The sequence below is a fragment of the Pristis pectinata genome, chromosome 11 (assembly GCF_009764475.1).
Source record: "Pristis pectinata isolate sPriPec2 chromosome 11, sPriPec2.1.pri, whole genome shotgun sequence".
Lineage (NCBI taxonomy): Eukaryota > Metazoa > Chordata > Chondrichthyes > Rhinopristiformes > Pristidae > Pristis > Pristis pectinata.
The window spans coordinates 63756333-63778756 of record NC_067415.1 but is presented as its reverse complement, the minus strand read 5'-3'; the positions used below and the strand labels follow the sequence as shown (position 1 = coordinate 63778756).

The 22424-nt window shown below is 43.2% G+C and overlaps 1 protein-coding gene across 1 annotated transcript in view; it reads left to right on the top strand.

The window, feature by feature from the left end:
• Positions 1-22424, top strand: part of LOC127575957 (glypican-6-like) — a 785436-nt gene that overhangs the window by 572245 nt on the left and 190767 nt on the right. Inside the window, 1 exon segment of the mRNA XM_052026233.1 lies at positions 14042-14207. Within this exon segment, the coding sequence (XP_051882193.1) occupies positions 14042-14207 (166 nt within the window).

The window sequence follows — 22424 nt, the reverse complement described above, 5'->3', positions numbered from 1 at the left end:
AGCCTTCTGCCTAGCTCCCTAAACTCACTTTTCAGGACCTCATGCCTCTTCCTACCTATGTCATTAGTACCAACATGAACCACGATTTCTGGCTGTTCTCCCTCCCTCTCAAGAATCCTGTGGACCCGATCAGAGACATCCTGGCACCTGGGAGGCAACATACTATCCGGGATTCATGCTCACTGCCACAGAACCTCCTATCTGTTTCCCTATCTATCGAGTCCCTTATCACTACTGCCCTCCTCTTCTACTCCCTTTCCTTCTGAGCAGCAGGACTGGTCCCAGTGCCAGAGACCTGGCTACTGCTGCTAGGCCCCTGCAGGTCGTCCCCCTCAACAGCTTCCAAAGCGGAAAACATGTTATTAAGGGGAACAGCCTCCGGGGTCCTCTGTACTATTTGCCTGTTCGTTTTCTTTTTCCTTTTCTCTCCCCCGACAGTCACCCTTCTATCTACTTCCTGGACTCCAGAAGTACCTGCTCTAAGGGGAGTGACTGTCTTCTGATGTTATGAAGAGATGTCCTATAGTGGTGAGGGGAGTGGTGGGGGACTGCCATTCGAGCCCCCCCAAACAGATATGCCAAAACCCACAGGAGCAAAAAGTCTATGTAAACAGTTCATCCGGAAGTCATCCAGCAGGATCGGTGTAAGCGTGCTTCATCAGTGTGTGCTGGAGTTCACACGCAAATCCAGCAGTCGGTTCTATTAGTGATGCTGGCAAATTCATAAGCGACTCTGCACCCTTGGATCTTCTGCCAGAGGCTCCATTCAACGACCGTCTCACTGGCCGAGACCTGTAATTCAAAAGGGACACCTGCCTGGCGGGGAGCAAGTGGCAGTGTTTGTTCAACAGCTTGCTTTGCTGCTTCAAAAGCAACCCGTTGTTCGGGTCCCCCAAACGAATGTGGCTTTCTTACAGGAGATTAAACTATGGCAGCTAGTGGGGCTATGAATATCTAAATCCACCACTGCATGCCAAGGCTTGTCCAGGCACCCTGCAATGTCCTCCACTAAGGTGACTGTGTCGGGCACGGCGGCAGTGAAGTGGGGGGTGGGGGAGCAGACTTGTGGAGGTGTCTGTAGTCCGTCGTCATGCGCCACGTCCCATTCTTTTTGCGGACGGGCCAGGTGGGACTGTTGGAGGGAGAGGCTGCGGGTCTAATGACATCCTCCCGCAGTAGGGTTTGGACAGCCTCAGTGATATCTTGGTGTCCTCCTGGCACTCTGTACTGTCGGCTACAGATGACCTTGGAGGGAAGGGGGACAACAACTGGTTCCCGTTTGACTGCCCCTGACTGTAGCCCTTGCGACCCTGAACGTAAGCTTGCCCCTGTTAGTATGGAGGGACTATCCCTCTAAAACATTGATTCCCAGAATGCACTCAGGCAAAGCCACTATCAACACTGTTATGGGTCGAGGAGGTTGGTTCCCGATGGCCATGCAGATCGTGATTTCCCTCGCTGGTAAAAGGGAACCCCCTAACCCCTCTATTTGCATCACTGTCCTTTTCCATCCGGCGGGGTCGCCTGGGATGATGGTGTGTTGGGCACCCATGTCGACGAGTGCCATCCACCACTGTATGTTCCCCCTTCCCCGATATACAGCTACGGGTATATGTGGTCTCAGGTCTCCCGGGCAGGAGATGGCGATGGAACAAATGCGCCAGGACCCCTGGCCTTCATCCTGTGGGAGGGGGTGGAGGTATGCCACCCCATGGGTGAAGGTTCCTGCTGGTGGAGATGGGGCATTTCCTGTCTCAGCAGGTCCCGGAGCTCAGCCTTGAGGGTGGGAGAGACTGTTTCAAGTTGGGGAGAGGCAGAGGCAGTGTCGGCGGGGGCAGCCCGCGTGGTCCGGAGGTTGGGGGCACCCACTGTGTTGGGCTTGATCCCAGGGTGGTTGTGGGTTTTCCCCTGGCCAGATTTCCCCCCTCAAAGCTCTTTCCAGAGCATGTAAATGGCGGAGGTCAGGATCCCATCTATGCTGGCGTGGTCCACCCCTGCGCGCAGCAGGTCCAAGGATAGCCGTTTGCACATAAAGCAAGGGGTTGTGTCTCCAGCCCTCGTCTTTGCCCTACTGACCTGGGTGGGCGCCTCCCGCTGCAAGTACTCCAGCCCTTCCAGGAGGGTGATGGCGTCCTGCACAGTCTTCCCATTAGCCGGTCCCATGAGTGGCAGGACCACTGGCCTCAAATTGAGGCGCGCGGTGGTGACCAGGTATCCCGCTAGCGCGCTGGTCACCCAGGTATTTTCTAAAAAGTTACGATCGCGGGCTCCCTCGTAAATGCCAGTCACCAGCGCCCACTCCCTAATGACCCTGGTGCCCTCACTGACTGTGGTCCATTGCAGTCGCCCGTATAAATCCCACTCGAGAAGGGTAAGGTACCGGACCCTCACAGCAGTCACTACCTGATCCCACAGGGTAGTGCCGTCCCAGATCTCTTCCTGTGGCGCCCATAGGGCAATTGTTGACACTCTACTGTTGGACAGGCTCTTCGGGTGCTCGCTTCCTTGTGAGAGAAGCTCACTTTAGGGGCCCCCTCATCCCACAGTTGGAGCAGCCATGCAGCCAGGTCTCGCCCGGCCGCTGGCGGTACCAATCCGCCGGCTGGGTCAGCTCCTTGGCTGAGAAATCCCGGGTCTCCATAGTCTCACAGGGACCACGGGCACTTTCCCCTGTGGGGGCCTCATCCTGACTCCCCTCCCTTCTGTGGCGGACCTGGGACCACATGGTGATGGGTCGAGCATGCAGGGGTTCTGGTGGATAAGGGGGAGGGCGCGTGTGCTGGGACCCAAGCTCTTGGGGCACCCCCTCCTCGTCATTATCCATCCATATATCCCCATCCCCCAGCCATGCATCCAGCTTGTTGCTGCGCCGGACCAGAGCTTAAATTTAGAGCGGGTCCAGCTGCCAGCCAGACCGGCAGGCTGCCTGCGCCTGCTGCATTTGGATCAGCCTGCAGGCTACTCGTTACCACTGGCCTCAAGGTCATTGGCTCGGGTCTGGGCAGCCTGGACTGCCTCCTGCAGCACACAGCAGTGCTGCTGGAGCACCTCTATCTTCTTGTCTTTATGGAGACACATATCTTGTACCTGGCCAGTAATCCTGACCTGGTGTCTCAAGAGGGACACAAACAGCCAGAAGGCACCCCTTTGACTCCCCTTAGCCTTGGGAAACCCCGACCTCTGGAGGAGGGCGACCACATGATGCCCCATTTTCTCACCACGGGTGTCTAACTGCTCGGCCCAGTCCATTGGTTTTGCTGTGGTCCGCCAGCATGCTAGCCAAGCTCCCAAATCCCTCGGTCTCGTTGGTCCACCCGGGAATCCTATCCTCGGTGCCTGCACTGGCTTTCTTGCACCTTTTCCAGAACATCCCTCCCTGCATCTGTGTTCAGCCAAGGTCTTCGAGATCCTGTGCTCAGTGCCAAGTGTTGTGAAACAGAATCGGGGTCTCAGAAGGCGAGGACTCTGAACATAGTCTTAGAGATAAATGATTTATGTACAAAAGACAAATGCAAGGAAAGGGTAATGGGAATGACACACAGACACACACACAGTTGATAGTGAGTGTGGGAAAATCACGATAGGGGTAAAATACACACACACACACACACACACACACACACACACACACACACACACACACACACAAAACGAACTGGGTACAGACAATCAAGGAAAAACAATATGATACCCGCCACCCCTTGACTCAGTGCAGGCACGGTTCTATGCTACCAGGGATACTAACTAGAATGCTCCCAACCCTATTAACAATGCACGCCTCACCAACGATTTCTCCAGCGCCGTTCCACAGTTCCTCAGCCTGGGATGAAGCAAGGTGATACCTCGGGGCAGGCAAAAGAGAGCGAGCTGAGCACATGTGGCATTCTTTATAGTGCTGGAGGGCTGAGGGGTCCTGCCCAGGTAATTTAAAAAGGCCAATGGCCCAGTGCCAGTCAGGTGTGCACTGATGGGTGGGGCAGAGCCAAACCTTGATTGGCAGTGGTGTGTCTTCTGACCAAGTAGGGGCAGTGCTGTCATCCGACCAGGTAGAGGGCAATGCTGTTACATGACAACCACGACCCTCCACAATACAGATGCCTATTATCTGGACTGGGTGATGTCCACTCCTTGAACATTGCCCAGTGTTTCCATTACTTCTGTCTTAGTATTCACCTCTTCTGTTATCTCTACCACCTCCCATTTTACAGAGACTTTAACAGCTTCCTCTTCCTTGGTAAATACAGATCCCTAATTAGCCCACTCTTTCTCTTAACAGTGATATGTCCATCAAAGATTTTAGGATCCCTTTTATGTTAGCTGCTGGTGGTTTCTCATATTGTCTCTCTCTGCCCTAATGCCTTTTCCTCTCCCCCTCTATGATTTCTTTATTTCTGTCTGATTCTAATGTATATTATCAAACTGACATGTGTTATAACCTCCTTTATCTGCCTCAGCTTATTGTTTATCTGTTGGTATCCAGGGAACTCTTACTTTGGTTGCCTTATCTTTCTTTCCCTCTTGAGGTAATGAGCTTAGATTTACTGAGCCACCTGCACTTTAAAGTCCACCCATTACTCTTTTCTGCTCTTATTGCCAGCCAATCATTGATTCCACTTCAAGGCACAGCTGCCCAACACCCTACTGCTTGAAACTGTGTGATCTGTTGGGTTTCTGCACCTAATTACCTAAAGGGCTTTGGATTTGCAATATCTTCATATACAATTTGTAGTGTCTTCTTTTCAGGTCATCCCTTGGGATGGAGGATGGATCTGTGGGTTCTGAGGTGACTGAAGAAGCCAATGTGGCTCGACATAGACTTGACCTCAGTGCCATCCCAAATGCTGTTTCTCTACTCCCAGCAGTTTTGGTCCAGGGGTTCCCAGAAGTCAGCAGGAATGTTGTATTTTTCAAGGAGGCTTTGAGAACAACCTTGGATCTCTTCCTCTCTCCACCTGGTAATCTATTCCTGTTATAGAGCTCAGAACAGAATGTTTGTTTTGGGAGTTTGGGATCAGGCATATGATTGATATGGCCTGCCTGAAAAAGCCAACTGAGTGCAGTTAGGGCTTTATGGCTGGGAAGGTTGGCTGTGGAGAAGACATCAACATTTGCTATGGATTTGGAGAATTTTGCAGAAACACTGGTGATGGCATCTCCCCAGTGGCCTGAGATGCTTGCTGTTGGTGATCAGGTCTCAGAAGCATATAGGAGAGCAAAGATCACTGCTGTAAAGTATATGTGGTCCACTCAAAAACTTTGCTGCTCTCATGCGCAGAATTTTTTTTAGACTAAAGCCACTTTGTTTCAGAGTTGCTGCCTGGCGATTGCACATAGCTCGTCAGTCTCACTTCATAAGGTCTGGGGACAAATAATGTGTGTGCCCTGGCCTGCCCTTACAGGTGCAAGGATTGTTCCCTGTGCTCACTCTGAAGTTTGTCTCTAATTTCCTTTGAGCTTAGTGAAGTTCACTGACTTCCTTGTTTCAGGATGCTGAAACAAGTGCTCATACTTGCCTCACCAACAATAACTAATAGTTCTTGGTTCATATTGTGCTGCTCCTGGCCCCTGCCTCACAGTCACTGTCTATATTAGCCACACAGCTGAATTAAATTTTTGCACCGTGTGGCTGTTAAGGTTTTGCCAGCATTGCTGCTATGGCCCTTCCAAGAGGTGCAACAGTTCACAAGCAGTGATGAGGCTCAAGTGGTGGAAAGTAAGGCCCTGCCCAAAGATCGCCCTGATGGCCTTCCACCAGCTCAGCTATCAGCTATGAAAAGAATTAAGTAAAATTAAGAATGATTACATTTATAATAAACTTAATTAGAAATATATGAAACTACTGTTAATTAAAACGTAACCATACATTGCAATTCAGAAAAATAAATAGAAGACTTTACCTAAACTGTGCTGTAAATGAATCGCACAGCAGTAGATAGAGTAGTTTGTTGCATTAGTTGGCCACTGAAATGTGTAGGTTGCTGGTGGAAGAACCAGGGGTGTCAATGGGAATGTGAGTGAATAGGCTGCAGAGAATTAAACAGGGGAATGGAATTGCTTTGAGAGGCAACAGACTCAATGGACCATATTTGTCCCCTTGGCTCAGCAACTTACACAAAGCTCATGGACTCACCAGTAAGTCCAAAGGCCAAGAGAGGGGCCAGATAGGCACCTATCTGACTTCAGTGTGTTCCTAGCTTCTGTTGTGCTGAAGTGTGGATGTCTGAGTGGTACAGCCATGCACAGAGTACCCGCTGGTGAGCTATCAGCAATGCAGCCTTTTAATATTTAATTTCTCCGATTGATTCAATTGGCTCATTTGAAAATCAAATTTCCATTTAACTAGGCTTCCCATTGTGAATTTATAATGGTAGCACAGTGATATTTATTTGTATTTTTCAAACTACAACTTAGAAAATGAATCCAGCTGTTGAAAGAAACTATGAATGAATATTCCACACACTGAAATTAAATCAATATTAGAAGCCTTAATAGAAGCTCAACATGACCTTCTTTAAATGTCTGCTTCAACTGAGTTAATAATGAGTAGCACCAAGACATCTTTGATCTTTCACTATTAATTTTCACTGTGATTCTTGTTCCTTGAAGCATTGAAATGAATAGTAATGAAAATAACAGATAAGGGCGAAGAATTTGAATCATGGCATTGATTCTGGGGTTTTGCAGTGCAGCTGGTAATTATTTGTTCAGGCAGCATCTGTGTAAAGAGAAACAGAATATATCCATGAATTATTCATGGATATATATAGATAGATATATATATATATGTGTGTGTGTGTGTGTGTGTGTATGATATATATATATACATATATATATATATATATATATATATATATATCTCCATGAATATTTTCATCCACAGTGATGATAATGCCCCGAGTTTGAAGGTTGAAGTATTTGTGACCATCTTCAGATCGCAGGTATAAATAAGAGACGTGGAGGAATAATCTGGCCTTGGGAGAGGAGGACTACATGGCACATGTTCAGCTGCAAAAATGTGCAGATGCCAGCCTGTTGAAACTGAGGCCTCGGACAGGGTCACAACAGAAATTTCAAGCAGTGGGCATCTGTGCCATTCCAGGGCATCTGATAAATGTTTTCAAGCTTACCAGTATTGGCTTCCAGGTTTAAATAACGTAAAAACTATTGAGGGAAGGTATGCAACAGAAATGTGCACAAAATTTATAATAAGAGAGGTAAGGATTAGGAATTAAATCCTTTGTAGACAGTTGAGTTGTCTTAGTTACTTTTCGATTACAGTTTGCCAGAACTTCATTGACTAACTTCAGAACTGCTTATCAAAATGATATTGACTGGGGCATTTGAGAACCCCAAATGGTTTCCACCTACAAAGAAGAGAGATCTTAATAAATCTGAAAACTACCAAAAGGCCCTGCTCTTACCATTGGTTCCACTGTGGTCTTTAAAAAGAATGGTCTGCATATTAGATGCTTTGAAAGTCCACAGAGTAATCTAACAGGAGGTAACTGCATTCCTTTATTTCTGCTTGCAAATTTTTTGTGAGGATCTAGTGGGCTGCAAACTACTTTTCTACACCTAAGATCAGACAAAAAAGGATGTATATTAAATTTCTGGTGCCCTGAAGATAATCAGAGTTTACATCACAAGATTACGTGTGATGATTTTGTGATGATGTACGAGGACAAGATATGGCAGAATAAAAGCTCAAATATACCTCAACTTGGAGTAAGAGCAGAAATGCGGGAGATTCCCAACAGATCAAGCAGTATCTATGGAAAGGAAGAAAAATAACAGATCAATTACCTTTCATCAAAAATTTGGTCAATAGTAAACAGAGTTACATTCAGATGAGGATAGGATGGAATAATTAGAATGAAAGAATTAAAATATCAATATCACACTGCTAGCTTGTGATGAATAGGTCTAAAGACAATAAGAAGTCAAAGGGAGGGATGCACTGGATCAGGAATTCTGTAAATGGGGATAAAGGTGTACAGTTTGGGATGAAGACTTCTGGCAAAAGGAGAGAGGCACAAAGGTTGCAGAAGAATAACAATCATGTCAGGCTTGAAATTCATTGAGATGGAAATGTACAGGTATGAAGCTGAGGATTGATCTTTTGGAATCAGAGAGGTAAGGACAGAAGTGATGATGAAAACACTTTGAAGAGTAAAATTGACAGAAGGAAGTGGGATCAGAGGCAAGTGAAGGGGAGGAATGATTTGAAGCAGTGTTAGTATTCAAGAGCTGTTGAAGTTTGAATTCCTTGAAACCTGCAAAGAGAAACAAAAATATATTTTGGTAAAGTACTGGATATGGCAAAGGATGAAGGGAATCTGTAGATCTGGATATCTCTGAGAGGATAAATAGAGTCATAGAACTATGCAGTACAGGTCCTCCAGGTCCTTCAGTCCTCCAGGTCTGTGCCAACTATGATGCCAAACTAAACGTCCCATCTGGCTGCACATGGTCTATATCCCACTATTCATCCCACCTGGTAGCTCGCTTCAAGCACTTATTACACTCTATGTAAAAATACTTGCCTCCAAAGTCTCCTTTAAATTTTCTCCTCTCACCTTCAAGCCACGCCCTCTGGTATTTGACATTGGGAAAAGGACTCCCGACTATCCATCCTATCTATACCTCTCATAATTTTATATACTTCTATCAGGTCACCCCCTTGGGCTCCAATGCTCCAGAGAGAACAATCCAAGTTTGTCCAACCTCTCCTTATCACTGATACTCTCCAATATAGGCAACATCCTGGAAACCTGTTCTGCATCCTTGTCAAAACCTCCACATCCTTCCTGTGATGCAGTGATCAGAACTGCATACAATACTCCAAATGTGGCCTAACTAAAGTTTTATACAGCTGCAGCACAACTCCCTTCCCTTTATACACCATGCCCCAACCAATGAAGGCAAGCATGCGGTACACCCTCTTTACCTTATCTACTTGTGCTGCCACTTTCTGGGAGCCATGGGCTTGCACCCAGGATCCCTCTGTACATTAATGCTCCTCAGGATCCTGTCATTTACAGTATACTTTCCTCTGACACTTGACCTCCCAAATTGCAACACCTCACATTTTTCTGGATTAAACTCCATCTGCCATTTCTCCGCCCACATTTCCAGCTGATCTATATCCTGCTGTATCCTTTGACAGCCTTCCTCAGTATCCCCAATTCCACCAATTTGTGTGTCATCTGCAAACGTACTAATCAGCCACCTAGATTTTCATCCAAATCATTTATATTACAAACAAAAGAGGTCCCAGCACTGTTCTCTGCGGTACACCACTGGTCACAGATCTCCAGATAGAATAACACCCCATCCACCACTATCCCCTGTCTTCTATGGCCAAGCCAATTTTGATCTAATCTACCTGTCACCCTTGTCCCATGTGCCTTAATCTTCTGGTTCATGCTTTTCTAAAGTCCATGTAGATAACATCCACTGTCCTGCCCTCATCAATCATCTTCGTCACCTCAGAAAATTCAATCGGGTTCATAAGACGTGACCCAAATCAGTCCATGCTTTTCCAAATGCAAATAAATCCTATCCCTAAGAATTTTCTCCAGTAATTTCCCTGCCACCAATGTAAAGCTCACCGGCCTATAGTTTGATGGATTATCCCGATAGCCCTTCTTAAACAAAGGGACAGTATTGGCTATTCTCTAGTCTTCTAGGACCTCGCCTGTGGTTATAGGGGATACAAAGATCTCTGTCAAGGCCCCAGCAATCTCCTCCCTTGTCTCCCTCAATAACCTGGGTTAAATCCCAGCAGGCTCTGGGGAACTGTCCATCTTAATTCTTCAAGAGAGACCCAACATCTCTTTCTTGATATCAACATGCCCTTCCCTGATCTCACTATCCTCCAGGCCCTTCTCCTTGGTGAATACTGATGCAAAGTACTCTTTTACTACCTTGCTCACTTCCTCTGGCTCCAGGCATAAATTCCCTCCTTTGTCCTTGAGTTTTTCTACCCTTTCCCTAGTTACCCTCTTGTTTTTAATGTAAGTAGAAAATGCCATGGGATTTTCCTTGTTCCTACTCACCAAGGGCATTTCATGGACACTTTTAGCCCCTTAATTTCCTGTTTAAGTTATTTCCTGCTTCCGTTGTATTCCTTGAAGGCCCTGTCCGATTTCAGCTTCCTAAACCTTACATATGCTTCCTAAATTTACCACATCTCTTGGGAGCCAAAGTTCCCAAATCTTGCCACCCTTGTCTTTCTTCCTCACAGTCTGACCAACTGGCCTTTAAACAACTCCCTTATGTGGACTTATCCAATAACAGCCGCTCACAATCTACTCTCCCCAGCTCTTGCCTAATAATATTGTAATTAGCCTTTCCCCAATTTAGCATGTTCCTTGAGGTCCATTCTTATCCTTATCCATAACTATCTTAAAACTTACAGAGTATATGATCACTGTTCCAAAATGCTCTCCCATTGAAACTCTAATCACCTGGCCAGGTGATGTATATTTCCTTAATACAAGGTTGAGTATGGCCCCTTCCCTGGTTAGACTCTCTACATACCTCCTGGATGCACCTAAGAAATTCTGCCCCACCTAAGCTTCTAACACTAAGGGAGTCCCAGTAAGTATTGGGGAAATTCAAGCTACCCACTTCATCTACCCTGTGGTCTCAATATCTTTCCATTATCTGCCTACAAATCTGTTACCCTATCTCCCACTGACTATTAGGAGTCCTAGAGAATAACCCTATCATGGTGATTGCACCTTATTCCTCATGGGATGAGTTCTTCAGTGCTGCTGGAAAGAGAGGACAAGAGCATCCGTGTGATAAACTACACTCTTAAACGTGGATCTCAAGATATGCTATGAGCTGATATCTTGAAATTATCTTTAATCTTTGGTTGGATTGGAAAAGTGAGGGGATGCATTTAAAGCAAAAGTTGAGCTAAAGCTAATGTCAAGTTTAGGACTGATTAGGGACAGTCAGCATGGTGTTGTGCGTGGGAAATCACGTCTGATGGATTTAATTGAGTTTTTTGAAGAGGTGACTAAGAAGATTGATGACGGCGGGGTGGCAGATGTTTTCATCATGGATTTTAGCAAGGCCTTTGACAAAGCCCTGCATTGTAGGCTGGTCTGGAAGATTTGATCACACGGGATTCAGGGTGAGCCAGCCAATTGGATACAAAATTGGCTTGGTGATAGGAGTCAGAGGGTTGGTGGGAGTAGTGGTGTTATTTTCAGATTGGAGGCCTGTGACCAGTAGTGTGCTGCAGGGATCAGTGCTGTGTCCCCTGGTGTTTGTCATATATATTAACAATTTGGATGAGAATGTAGGTAGCAAAATTAGTAAGTCTGCAGATGACACCAAAATTGCTTGTAAAGTGGACTGTGAAGAAGGATGCAACATAATCTCTATCAACTGGGAAAGTGGGCAAAGGGATGGTAGATGGGGTCACACATTTAGACAGGGTGGTGAAGAAGACTTATGGCACACTTGTCTACATCGGTTGGAGCATTGAGTATAAAAGTCAGAACATCATCTTATAGCTTTCCAAGATGTTGGTGAGACTGCACTTGGAGTATTATGTGCAGTTCTAGTTGCCATGCTATAGGAAGGATATGATTAAGATAAAGATTCCTAAAGATGTTTCCTGGAATGGAGGGCTTGAGGTGTATTGTGATGTAGACAAATGGAAATCTTATCAGAGAGAGAAGGTGGGTAATCCTGGAAGAGAAGAGGTAGTGAATTAAATAACAGCAAAAAACACCTGTAAATGTTGAGGGAAATCCAAAATAAAAACAGAAAATGCTGGAAATACTCAGGCAGCATCTGTACAATCTGAAAGAGAGGCAGTGTTTCAGGTCACGAAAGTTGAGAGTTGTTGCCTCAAACTTTGTGCCATCTATCTTTGCACACAGAAGAATAGAGTTACAATGATAGCGAAGGTATATTTGTATGGTGGGAGGTTTGTTGCAAACTTAGTCCAGTCTATGCCATTATACAGCCTTTCCTCATAATCTTATTCTTTAACCACTGTATTTTTCACTTAGCATCAAAAGTAGCATTAACAGAAGTGCCACAAACACCATTTGCTTGACTTTATTATTTTATTGTATGTTTTTATATCCAAACCATTTAATCTTGGTGTCTTCTTGTTACCTGTAATCAGCATCAAGCTTGCTGTTAAGATAGAAAATAGTTATAACCCCTAACTCTGTGTGTGTGTGTGTGTGTGTGTGTGTGTGTGGGGGGGGGGGGGGGGGGGGGGGGGTTGTAACACGCAGTAAAAAAGAAGAATGTTTTGATTGTATTTACAGCTCAAGGTTTCTCAGCCCAATGTGTGCGCTTCTTCTAGCCTTCTTCAAATAATGAATAATTTCTGAGTTGATTTCCATTTTCTTTAACAGAGGAGCGTAATTTGGTGAAATTTCCTTTTGTATTTGTTTTAAATAAGAGATTGACACGTTGAAAAATATAGTCTCTGGACTATTGTCTATTATTTCTTAACTTCCTTATTCCATTAAAGAATACTGTATGTACATAAATTACAACAATTTCTCAATTCTGTCTGATACAAAAAATAAGTCAGGAAAGAGGGCTCATGCACGGCTTCCAAGGACAATTAGGGATAGCATTGGGTCAAGAAAGGAAGTGTCTAAAATTGCTAGGAAAAGCAGCAGGACTGAGGATTGGGAGCAATTTAGGGCATAAGGATTGATTGAGGGGGAAGATGAAATATGAGAGCAAGCTTGCAGAGAGCATAAAAACTGACTATAGTTGCTTCTATAAGTATGTGGGATAAAAAGTGAACAAAATGTAGGTCCTCTACTGTCAGAAATGGGGGAAATTATAATTGGGATCAAAGAAATGGCAGAACAGTAAAAAATAAATCTCGTTTCTGTCTTCACAAAGGGGCATACAAGTAATCTCTCAGATATGTTAGGGGACCAAAGGTAGAGAGGGGGAGAGAGAGAAAGAGAGAGAGAGAGAAAATCAGTACTTGTAAAGAAATGATGCTTGGGAAATAAATGAGACCTAATCATGAGGGTCTGATAATCCCAGAGTTAAAGAAAGTGGCCCTAAAAAGAATGGATGCATTGGTGGTGATCTTCCAAAATTCTTTAGGCTCTGGAGTATTTCCTGAACAATGGAGAGTAGCGAATGTAATTTGACTAAAGGAAGGAGAGAAAAAAAGAGGGAATTACAGACCAGTAAGCCTAAGGTCACTGATGGAGAAAATCCGAGTATCTATAATAAAAGATGCAACATTGGGACACTTGGAAAGCATTAATAGAATTGGATAAAGTCACCAAGGGATTATGCTGGAGATTTTTAAGGATATGTAGGTCAATATTATGTATTGACCTACATAAGAGGTTACTGTAGAAAAGTAAAGGACATGGTATTGGTGATAATATACTGGAATACATTGAGAAATGATTGACAGACTGAAAATACAGAGTAGGAATAAATTGGTCTTTTTCCCAGATGGCAGACAGTGACTAGTGGAATGCCAGACGAAAGAGTATTTGGGCCTAAACTATTCACAATATATATCAGTGAGTTTGACGTGAGCTGCAAAGAGGTTCCAATGTGATATAGACAAGTTAGGTGAGTTAGGCTTATGTTCACTGGAGAATAAAAGAATGAGAAGGGATCTCATAGATACCTTTAACATGCTAACAGGCCCAGACAGACTAGATACCGAGATGATGCTCCCAGTGTCTGGAGAGTCCAGAACCAGGGATCACAGTCTCCAGATACAGGATATGCCATTTAGAGTCATGATCAGGAGAAATATCTTCACCCAGATGAAGGTGAACCTGTGGAATTCTCTACCACAAAATGCAATGGAAACATATTAAACATATTCAAGAAGGGATTAAGGGAAATAGGGAAAAGCTGGGAGCAGAGTACTGAAATGGATGATCAACCATAATTGTGATGAATAGTGGAGCAGGCTTGAATTACCTAATACTGCTCCTACAACCTGACCACTCTCAAAATATATGTTCATAGCAATGAAATTAATTTTCTTCTTCTTTAAACTCAATAGGTCATTCCAGCATTAGGGTGCATCCGTGCTTTAATGAAGATGATGTATTGTCCCTACTGCCATGGAGTCCCCACTGTGAAACCTTGCAACAACTACTGTCTTAACGTAATGAAGGGCTGCCTGGCTAATCAGGCTGATTTGGACACAGAATGGAATCTTTTTATTGGTAAGACAAAATATTACATTATTATCAATAACTCAGAATAATCAGATTGATTATGTGCCAATGTTATTAAAGAGGCACTGTGCCTACTCTGCAGCAAACATTTCCCTTGAAAACCAGAGTCGAGATCTTGTGGGATAACCATGCAGGAACTCTTCAGGGTGGTAGTGGGGTCTCAGCTGTCTTCATCTGTTTCATAATGACCTTACTTCCATCATAAGAATGGAGATAATTTATTTGTGTGGTGTTCAGGATTAATTGTAGTTCCTCAGATAAGGAAGTAGTCCATGCCTGAATACAGCAAGACCTAGGCAGTATTCAGGCATGGGCTGATAAATCCAAAATAAAATTTGTACCACACAGCTGCCAGATATTGACTATTTTTAAGAGAGAATCTACTCACTTTCCATTGACATTCAATAATCTGACCATCAAATAAAAACTCTACTGACAATGTCCTGGGGGGAGGATGTTGTCGCCATTGACCAGAAACAACTAGACCAGCTACATAAATTATGTGTCTGTAAGTACAGTGCAAAAGTTAAGTTTTCTGTTGTAAATGACTCACCTCCTAATTCTCTAAAGCTTTTCATGATGTACAAGGCATAGGTTAAGAGGCTCCCTGGATAGGTGAAACACTTAACAAACTCAACATGCAACACTGAGCTATTTGCATAATTAGCAGCCCATCCACCACCTTGAACAATTACTTTCTCCACTAATGGCACAACATGGCTATATTGTGTTCTGATAACAAGGTGCAGTGCAGCAACTTTTCAAGATTACTTGACAGCTGCTTTCAAACCAAGAACCTCCAGCACTTAGAACGGCAAGTACAGCAGCACATGGGAACACCTCCAAGTTGCTCTACGATTTGGAAATACATTGTTTTTTTTAACTTGCTACTATGTCAAAATCCTTTAGTCCTCAAACCATCTTCCCAATAATACTATGGAAGTATCTTCACCATAAGCACTCTGGGGATGATTCAAAGGAAAGCAAAAGACCTTCAGTTGTCCTACTGATTGATGGAGGTGTAGAATAATTGGAGATGCACTTTCCATTGACAACTGCATGCCATCAATGAATAAAAATGACTGTGATCAACAATGTCTTCTTTCCAATGGAAACTGTGTTCGGTTGGAAGGTCACACTGAGCTTAAGTAGGATAGAGAAGATGCAAATAGGTTCAACTGGAGGCTGTGGCTGATGTAGGATCAGAAAATGGAGGCAAATGTTTGGAGTTTCTGGCAAACCCTACAACTGATGCAGAAAATGCTGAAAAAACTCAATAGGTAGTGAACATCTGTTGAAAGAGAAATGGTCCAGAAGCCTTTCTGACTATTTAACAAGTGTAATTATTATGTTCAGCGAGGGTTGACCATGTGCATGTGAAACACAAATGGTCCAGAAGCCTTTCTGACTATTTAACAAATGTAATTATTGTGTTCAGCGAGGGTTGACCATGTGCACGTGAAACACAAACAGAATGCTGGAAGAATTCAGCAGGTCAAGCAGCATCTGTGGAAGCAAAAGGTGTAAGTCGACGTTTGTGGTCGAGACCCTGCATCAGGACTGAGATGAAAGAGGAAAGGTTGTCAGTATATAGTAGTACAAAGCTGGGGGGTGAGATAGAGCCTGGTTGGTGAGAGGTGGAGCCAGATGGGGAGGGGCTGATAGGTAGATGGAACCAGGTTGGGGGGTGCAGAAGCTGGTAGGTGGTGGAACAACCAGGTGGCAGGGAGGGGGAGGTGTTGATGGCAAGATGGAACAAGGTTCAGAGAGGAGGGGTGGGAGGGATAAACAAAGGGAGAACAAAACCTTGGTGGGCAGATGAGTGTGTGTGCTAGGAGACCACTGGGGGTGTGGGTTACCTGAAATTGGAAAATTCATTGTTCATACCCTTGGGTTGTAAGCTACACAAGTGGAATATGAGGTGTTGTTCTTCTAATTTGCATTTGGCCTCACAGTAGAAATGGAGAAGGCATAGGACGGACAGGTTGGTGCACATATATTGTAAATGCAGTATCTACGTTCATGTGAAATCTAGATTTAGAATGACTTGTTCTCTTTTCTTGACAGAGTATCTTAGTTGTTGCCAATACTTTCTGTATAATATTCTCTTTCTCGGACGTCCTGCTCAAATATGCCATATCAAAATGTTCTATATCGATTATGTGTGCATTATTTATGTGTAATTCCTGTTTTCTGTAAATGGTGATAAAGTACCAGAGTTATGATGTGATTTTCTGATTAATAATATTTTAATATTGGCAGCAAAGCAATTGGAAAATATTAAGTATACATAAATAGCTGATAGAGCATGGTCCATATATCCCTATGCAGTGATTTTGTTCTCTTATACAATCATGGAAGGTTGGCATGTTAAATCAATTAATTTCTTATCGATATAGGGACAAAGTAACATGGATGTCACCCAAACTACTGTTGCAAACTTCTCAGGTTTTGGCGACCATTTGGATAAGGCAGTTGAAACAGTTGCAAAGGTTTTCTGATTGACCATGTATGGGAATTTGCTTCTATAGGTTTCTATAGGTATTTGGTGAGGGCATAACTCTGGTTGACCCCTACCATCAAATAATCTATCAAACCTAAATCACACTTGAAGAGTGGCAACTTGAGTATTCCAGCAAGGAGTGCACATTGAGATGACGTAAAGGGGAAATATTATCTCTTTTTCTTAAGTGCCCAGACAGGACTATTTTTCATCCATTTAAGCCAATCCCCTGGCCTTCTCTTGTCTCCTTTTTACTCCACTGTTTACTTGCCTGAGCGCCATTGCACCATCAACTTCATCTTGGTTTGGTCTTCAGGGACAAGCTGCTCCTGCCACATCTGCTTTATGTTAATTTGTGCCTGATATTATGGTTGCAATAATGGTACCCAGCCTGCCCATATGTCCAAAATTAGAGAAAAATAGAAAGAAGTGTTCGTCAAGGCTCAGTGATAGGGCCATCTTTACCCCTGTTTACATAAATGATTTTAACTATAGAACAAGGAACTAAACATTAAAAGTCACTGATGATATCTGAAACTAATGAAGAAGAAAGAATACAACATATTTAGAAGACTTTAGGAAACTTGCATACTCAGTGAGCACATTCACTTTCATTTTTCAACCTAAATTTCAGACCATAGAATTAGTGTTATATTTTTCAGCTATTTCTTTACCAGAGACCCCTTAAAAATAAAAGATTTAGAGGATTACCTCTGTGTAAAATGTTCCACTTTGACAGGGAAAATAAGAACATCTCCTACATCTTAAAAATAGGTCGAGACTCCTAAGTTGAATGAACAGATAATACTGGGGATTCCCAGCATCCTTTGACTCTGCTAATGGAGTCCAAGGATAGAGTGAAGTGACAGATAAGCTAGCATCTGTCACTCAGTCAATGCCAGGCTTACACCAGGACCACATATATCCGAGATGTACTTTTCTATGACCGTGTGGACGCCAGCAGTGCCCTTCAAAATCACAGCAGTATAAAGGACATATAAAGAAATAATATCCCATAGATCAAATATTTCACCTTTACTTTTCAACCTAAATTTCAAACCGTAAAATCAGTTTTATTTTGCACCTATTCTGTTAACAGAGAATCCTTAAAAATAAAAGTTTTAGATGATTATGTATAAAAGGTCACAACTGTTCCCTTCAGGTTTCTATTGAAATATGTTTTCTGCTGCTTGAAGTGATTGGAATGCTACTAACACTACGTACCTATTCCCAAAAGTGTTGCCCAGAACTGAATTTATATCAGAAAAGTCGCACTATTGGCAAACAGATGCCACAGTCCACCTCTGGTCTTTTATCACTGTTTATAGAAAAGCAAGGATCAATGGCAAATTACTCCATTCTGTTCATGTGAAAATATAAAATAAAATTGCTTCTGATTATTTCTGGACTTCCTCAGTGAAAACCGCCTCAAAAACTATTTCAAAAACAATTCAGCCAGGAAGTTCAAACATGTGGCTATGGACAGAATAATTACTTATTGTGTGGCAGCAGAGTGGCACAGCTAGTAGAGCCGCAGCCTCATAGCTGAAGCGACCTGGGTTCAATCCTGATCTCTGGTGCTGTCCTTTTATTCCTGGGTGTCATAGAGTCATTCAGTTGTAAGGCACAGAAATGGACCCTTTGGCCCACCACATCCATGCTGACCATTTTGCCCATCTTTACTAATCCCATGTGGCAGGACCAGGGTGGTATTCTGTGCTTTGCCTTTTTAAGTGCCTGTCTAAATGTCTTTTAAACTTAGTTATTGTATCTTACTCCACCACCTCCTCTTGTAGTGAGTTCCAAATATCAAACACTCTCTGTGTAAACAGCTCTCTGTGTAAACAACTTTCCCCTCAAATCCCTTTTAAAATTCCATCCTCTCATCTTAAATCTATACCCTCTTGTTTTTGATACCCCTACCATGGGAAAAAGATTCTGAATATCTACCCCATCTATACCTCTTTTAACTTTACATACCTCTTTCAGATCAACCCTCAACCTCCTTCACTCCAGGGAAACAAGCTCAGCCTATCCAATCTCTCCCTATAACTAAAATTCTCCAATCCAGGGAACATCCTGGTGAACCTCCTCTGCAATCTGCCCAGCGCAGCCATATCCTTCTTATAATGTGGCGACCAGAACTGCACACAGTACTCCAAGTGTAACCTAACCAGTGTTTTGTAAAGTTGCAACATATGATCTCATCTCTTATATTCAATATCCCAGCCTTTTACAGCAAGCATGCCATATGCCTTTTTCAATGTCTTATCTACCTATTGTTGCACTTTCAGGGAACGATGGACTTGAATCCTTTGGTCCCTCTGCTCATCAACATTCCAAAGCACACCACCATTTACTTTACGTGTTGTATCCCTGTTTGATTTTCCATATGCAACTTTCCAATGGAAGATGTCTGCAACACTCCGCCCAGCGTTCTATCTGATCTGCATATCCTGCTGTTGTCTCAGACAACCTTCCTGGCCATCCACAACACCACCAACTTTTGTGTCGTCCACAAGCTTACTAATCACATCTGCTACGTTTAATCCAAGTTACTAATATATATCACAACAAGCACTGATCCCAATCAGAAAAACATTCTTCCACTACCACCCTCTGCCTCTTATCACCAAGCCAATTTTGGATCCACAACCAGCTCACTTTGTTTCCCTTCTGGACCAGCCTACCATGCAGGACCTTGTCCTATGCATTATTAAAGTTCATATGGATAATGTCTACTGCTTTGCCTTCATCAATCTTCTTAATTAACACCACAAAAGACTCGATCAAACTATTGAAGCAGGATTTCCCTCACACAAAGCTATGCTGACTATCCCTGATCAACTACTGATGGAGGCAACACAAATGGATAGGGTGGTAAAGAAAGCTTATAGCATGCTTGCCTTCATTGGTTTCCAATAAAAGTTGGAAAGCCATGTTGCAGCTGTATGAAACTTTAGTTAGGCCACACTTATACTCTGCAATTCTAGTTACCACAATACAGGAAGGATGTGGAAGCTTTGGAGAGGATGCAGAAGAGGTTCACCAGGATGTTGCCTATATTGGAGAGTATTAACTACAGAAGAAGTTGGACAAATTTGGATTGTTCTCTTTGGAGCGTCGGAGGCCAAGGGCGACCTGATAGAAGTATACACATAAAATTATGAGAGTCATGCATAGGGTAGATAGTCAGAGTATTTGTTCCTGGGGTGAAAATGTCAAATACTAGACAGCATAGCTTTAAGACAAGAGGGGGAAAGTTTAAAGGAGGTGTGCTCCAGATTATCTATGCATCCCTTCCTGAATTCACTATATATTTCATGTCCTTACCCTTGGTGAATACAGATGAGAAGTATTCATTTAGGATCTTGCCCACATCATCTGACTCCATACATAGATTATCCCTAAGGATGGTCCCTTCCAAGGATGGACCTTTCCCTTCCCTTTCTAAGGAGATCCACTCCTTCCCTAGCTACCCTCATGCATCTTATATACTTATAGATTGTCTTGGAATTCTCCTTAATTGCCAAGGATATTTCATTTCCCCTTTTTGCCCTCCAAATTTTGTTCTTATGTTGTTTCCTACACATTTTATCTTTCTCAAGAGACTCCCTTGATCCCAATTGCCTAAACTTGCCATATGTTTCCTTCTTTCTCCTGATCAAGTCTTCAATATCCTTTGTCATCCAAGGTTCCCTAATCTAGCCATCTTTGCTTTTCACCCTTACTGGAACATGTTGGCCCTGAACTCTTGTTAACTCTATTTTAAAATTCTCCCACTTGTCAGATGTTGTTTTACCTGCAAACCTCTGCTACCAATCTACTTTTGCCAGGTCCTCTCTTATGCCATTGAGTTCAACTCTTCCCTAATTCAAGACTTTAACTTGTGGACCAACCTTATCTCTTTTTCATAACCAACTCCCAGATCTCAAAGACCTGCAGGCTGGTAGATTAATTGGCCAATGTAAATTGTGGAGCTGAGTTGTAGAATCAAATGGAATGTGAAGATAATAGATTGCAGGGAAAATTAATGGGGGCATGAGATTGTTCTGTGTGCTGGCATGTATTTGTTGGGCCAAACGACAGCCTCCCATGTTACAAAGAAATATGAAATTTTCATTAACTACCTTATCTGGACCATTGTATGTTCTCAATACCAAATTTGGAGGTGTGGAAGTTCTATCAGAAATTAGTTCCTAGGCACTAATTACTACTTACTAGCAACCTGGAAGAAAATCTCATACATAATTCAAGTATGTCATCCTTGTTGTAGAACAATTCCATTAACAGAAACACTTGGATGAAAACCTTAATTTCCTTGCCTTTAGAAGAGACAACTCTTTTGAGAACTTGAGATTGGGGTCTATATCATCAGGAGGCAGCAGCGTGGCCTTTCTGCTGATAATTAAATCAGTTGGATATAATCCACGGTGAATCAGATTGCATTCAGTTAATGGAATGAGCAGGTTGGATGAGCTGAAAGTCTTGTTACTTATCTAAGTTTTTTAGGTGATCAGATCTGACATGGTGATTACTATGCAGTTTCTGTTTCAGATTGTAACAACACAGGGAGGCAAGAATCTGACATGGTGGAACATTACCATAACAATGTCAGACCAGGTTATATAATTAAAAATCCTGATATAGCAATGAGAGGGAGTGGTTTTTGTAGCAGATTGTCCTGGCACTTTTGATGCAGAGCTTTTATTAACATTTTTAAGAAAGTGGATGTTAATGCCAGTTCACATAAGAAAAATAAAACTTGCAGTGGATGGTAATGTCCTATCAAGTATTGAGGAACAGGGGGACAATGAAGTACAAGTCCTTAGATCCTTGAAGGTGGCAACACAGGTAGATAATGTGGTTAGAAAGGCTTGGGATATTATAATCGGGGCATTGGATACAGAATTAGTGAAGCTATGCTTCAACTTAATAAAACATTGGTCAGATTTCAGCTGGAGTACCGCATACAGCTTTGGTCACTATGATATAGGAAGGATGTGATACACTGGAGGCGGTGCAGAAGAGATTCACCCAGATGTTGCCTGAGATGCAGTAATTCAGTTATGAGGAGAGACTGGAGAAGCTAGGCCTGTTCTCTCTGGAGTAGATGAGGTTAAGAGGAGACATGATTGATGTATATAAAATTATGAGGGGTATAGACAGGGTAGACTGCAGGAAACTTTTCTGCTCATTGGAAGTAGGTAAAGCCAGAGAACATGGGTTTAGAGCAAGGGGGAAGAGAATTAGAGGGGATGTGAGAGGGACCTTCTTCAGAGAGTGAGAAGTACCTGGAAGCCATTGCCTGTAAAAGTGGTTGAAGCTGGGTTGCTGACAGCATTTAAGATGTGTCTAGACGAGCAGTTGAATGGCCTACAAATAGAAGGCTATGTGCCAAGTGCTCGGAGATGGGATTATTACGGATGGGTTCCCACTGGTCAGCATGGCAAGTTGGGCTGAATGGCTTGTTTCTATGCTGTATGATTCTATGGCTCCATGACTCTATAAGAGCATTTGACCAGTAGTATGCAAAGATATTTCTTGGCCCATGGCCATCAATGCCAACCAGACTGTATGAATTGAATATTGCAGCACCACAAATCTATCATTAAACTGCAATTGCACTCTATGCACTGCAGTTCATCATTTAGCTATTCTGTCACTTCTATTTTGCATATGGAGGACATAATAATATCACG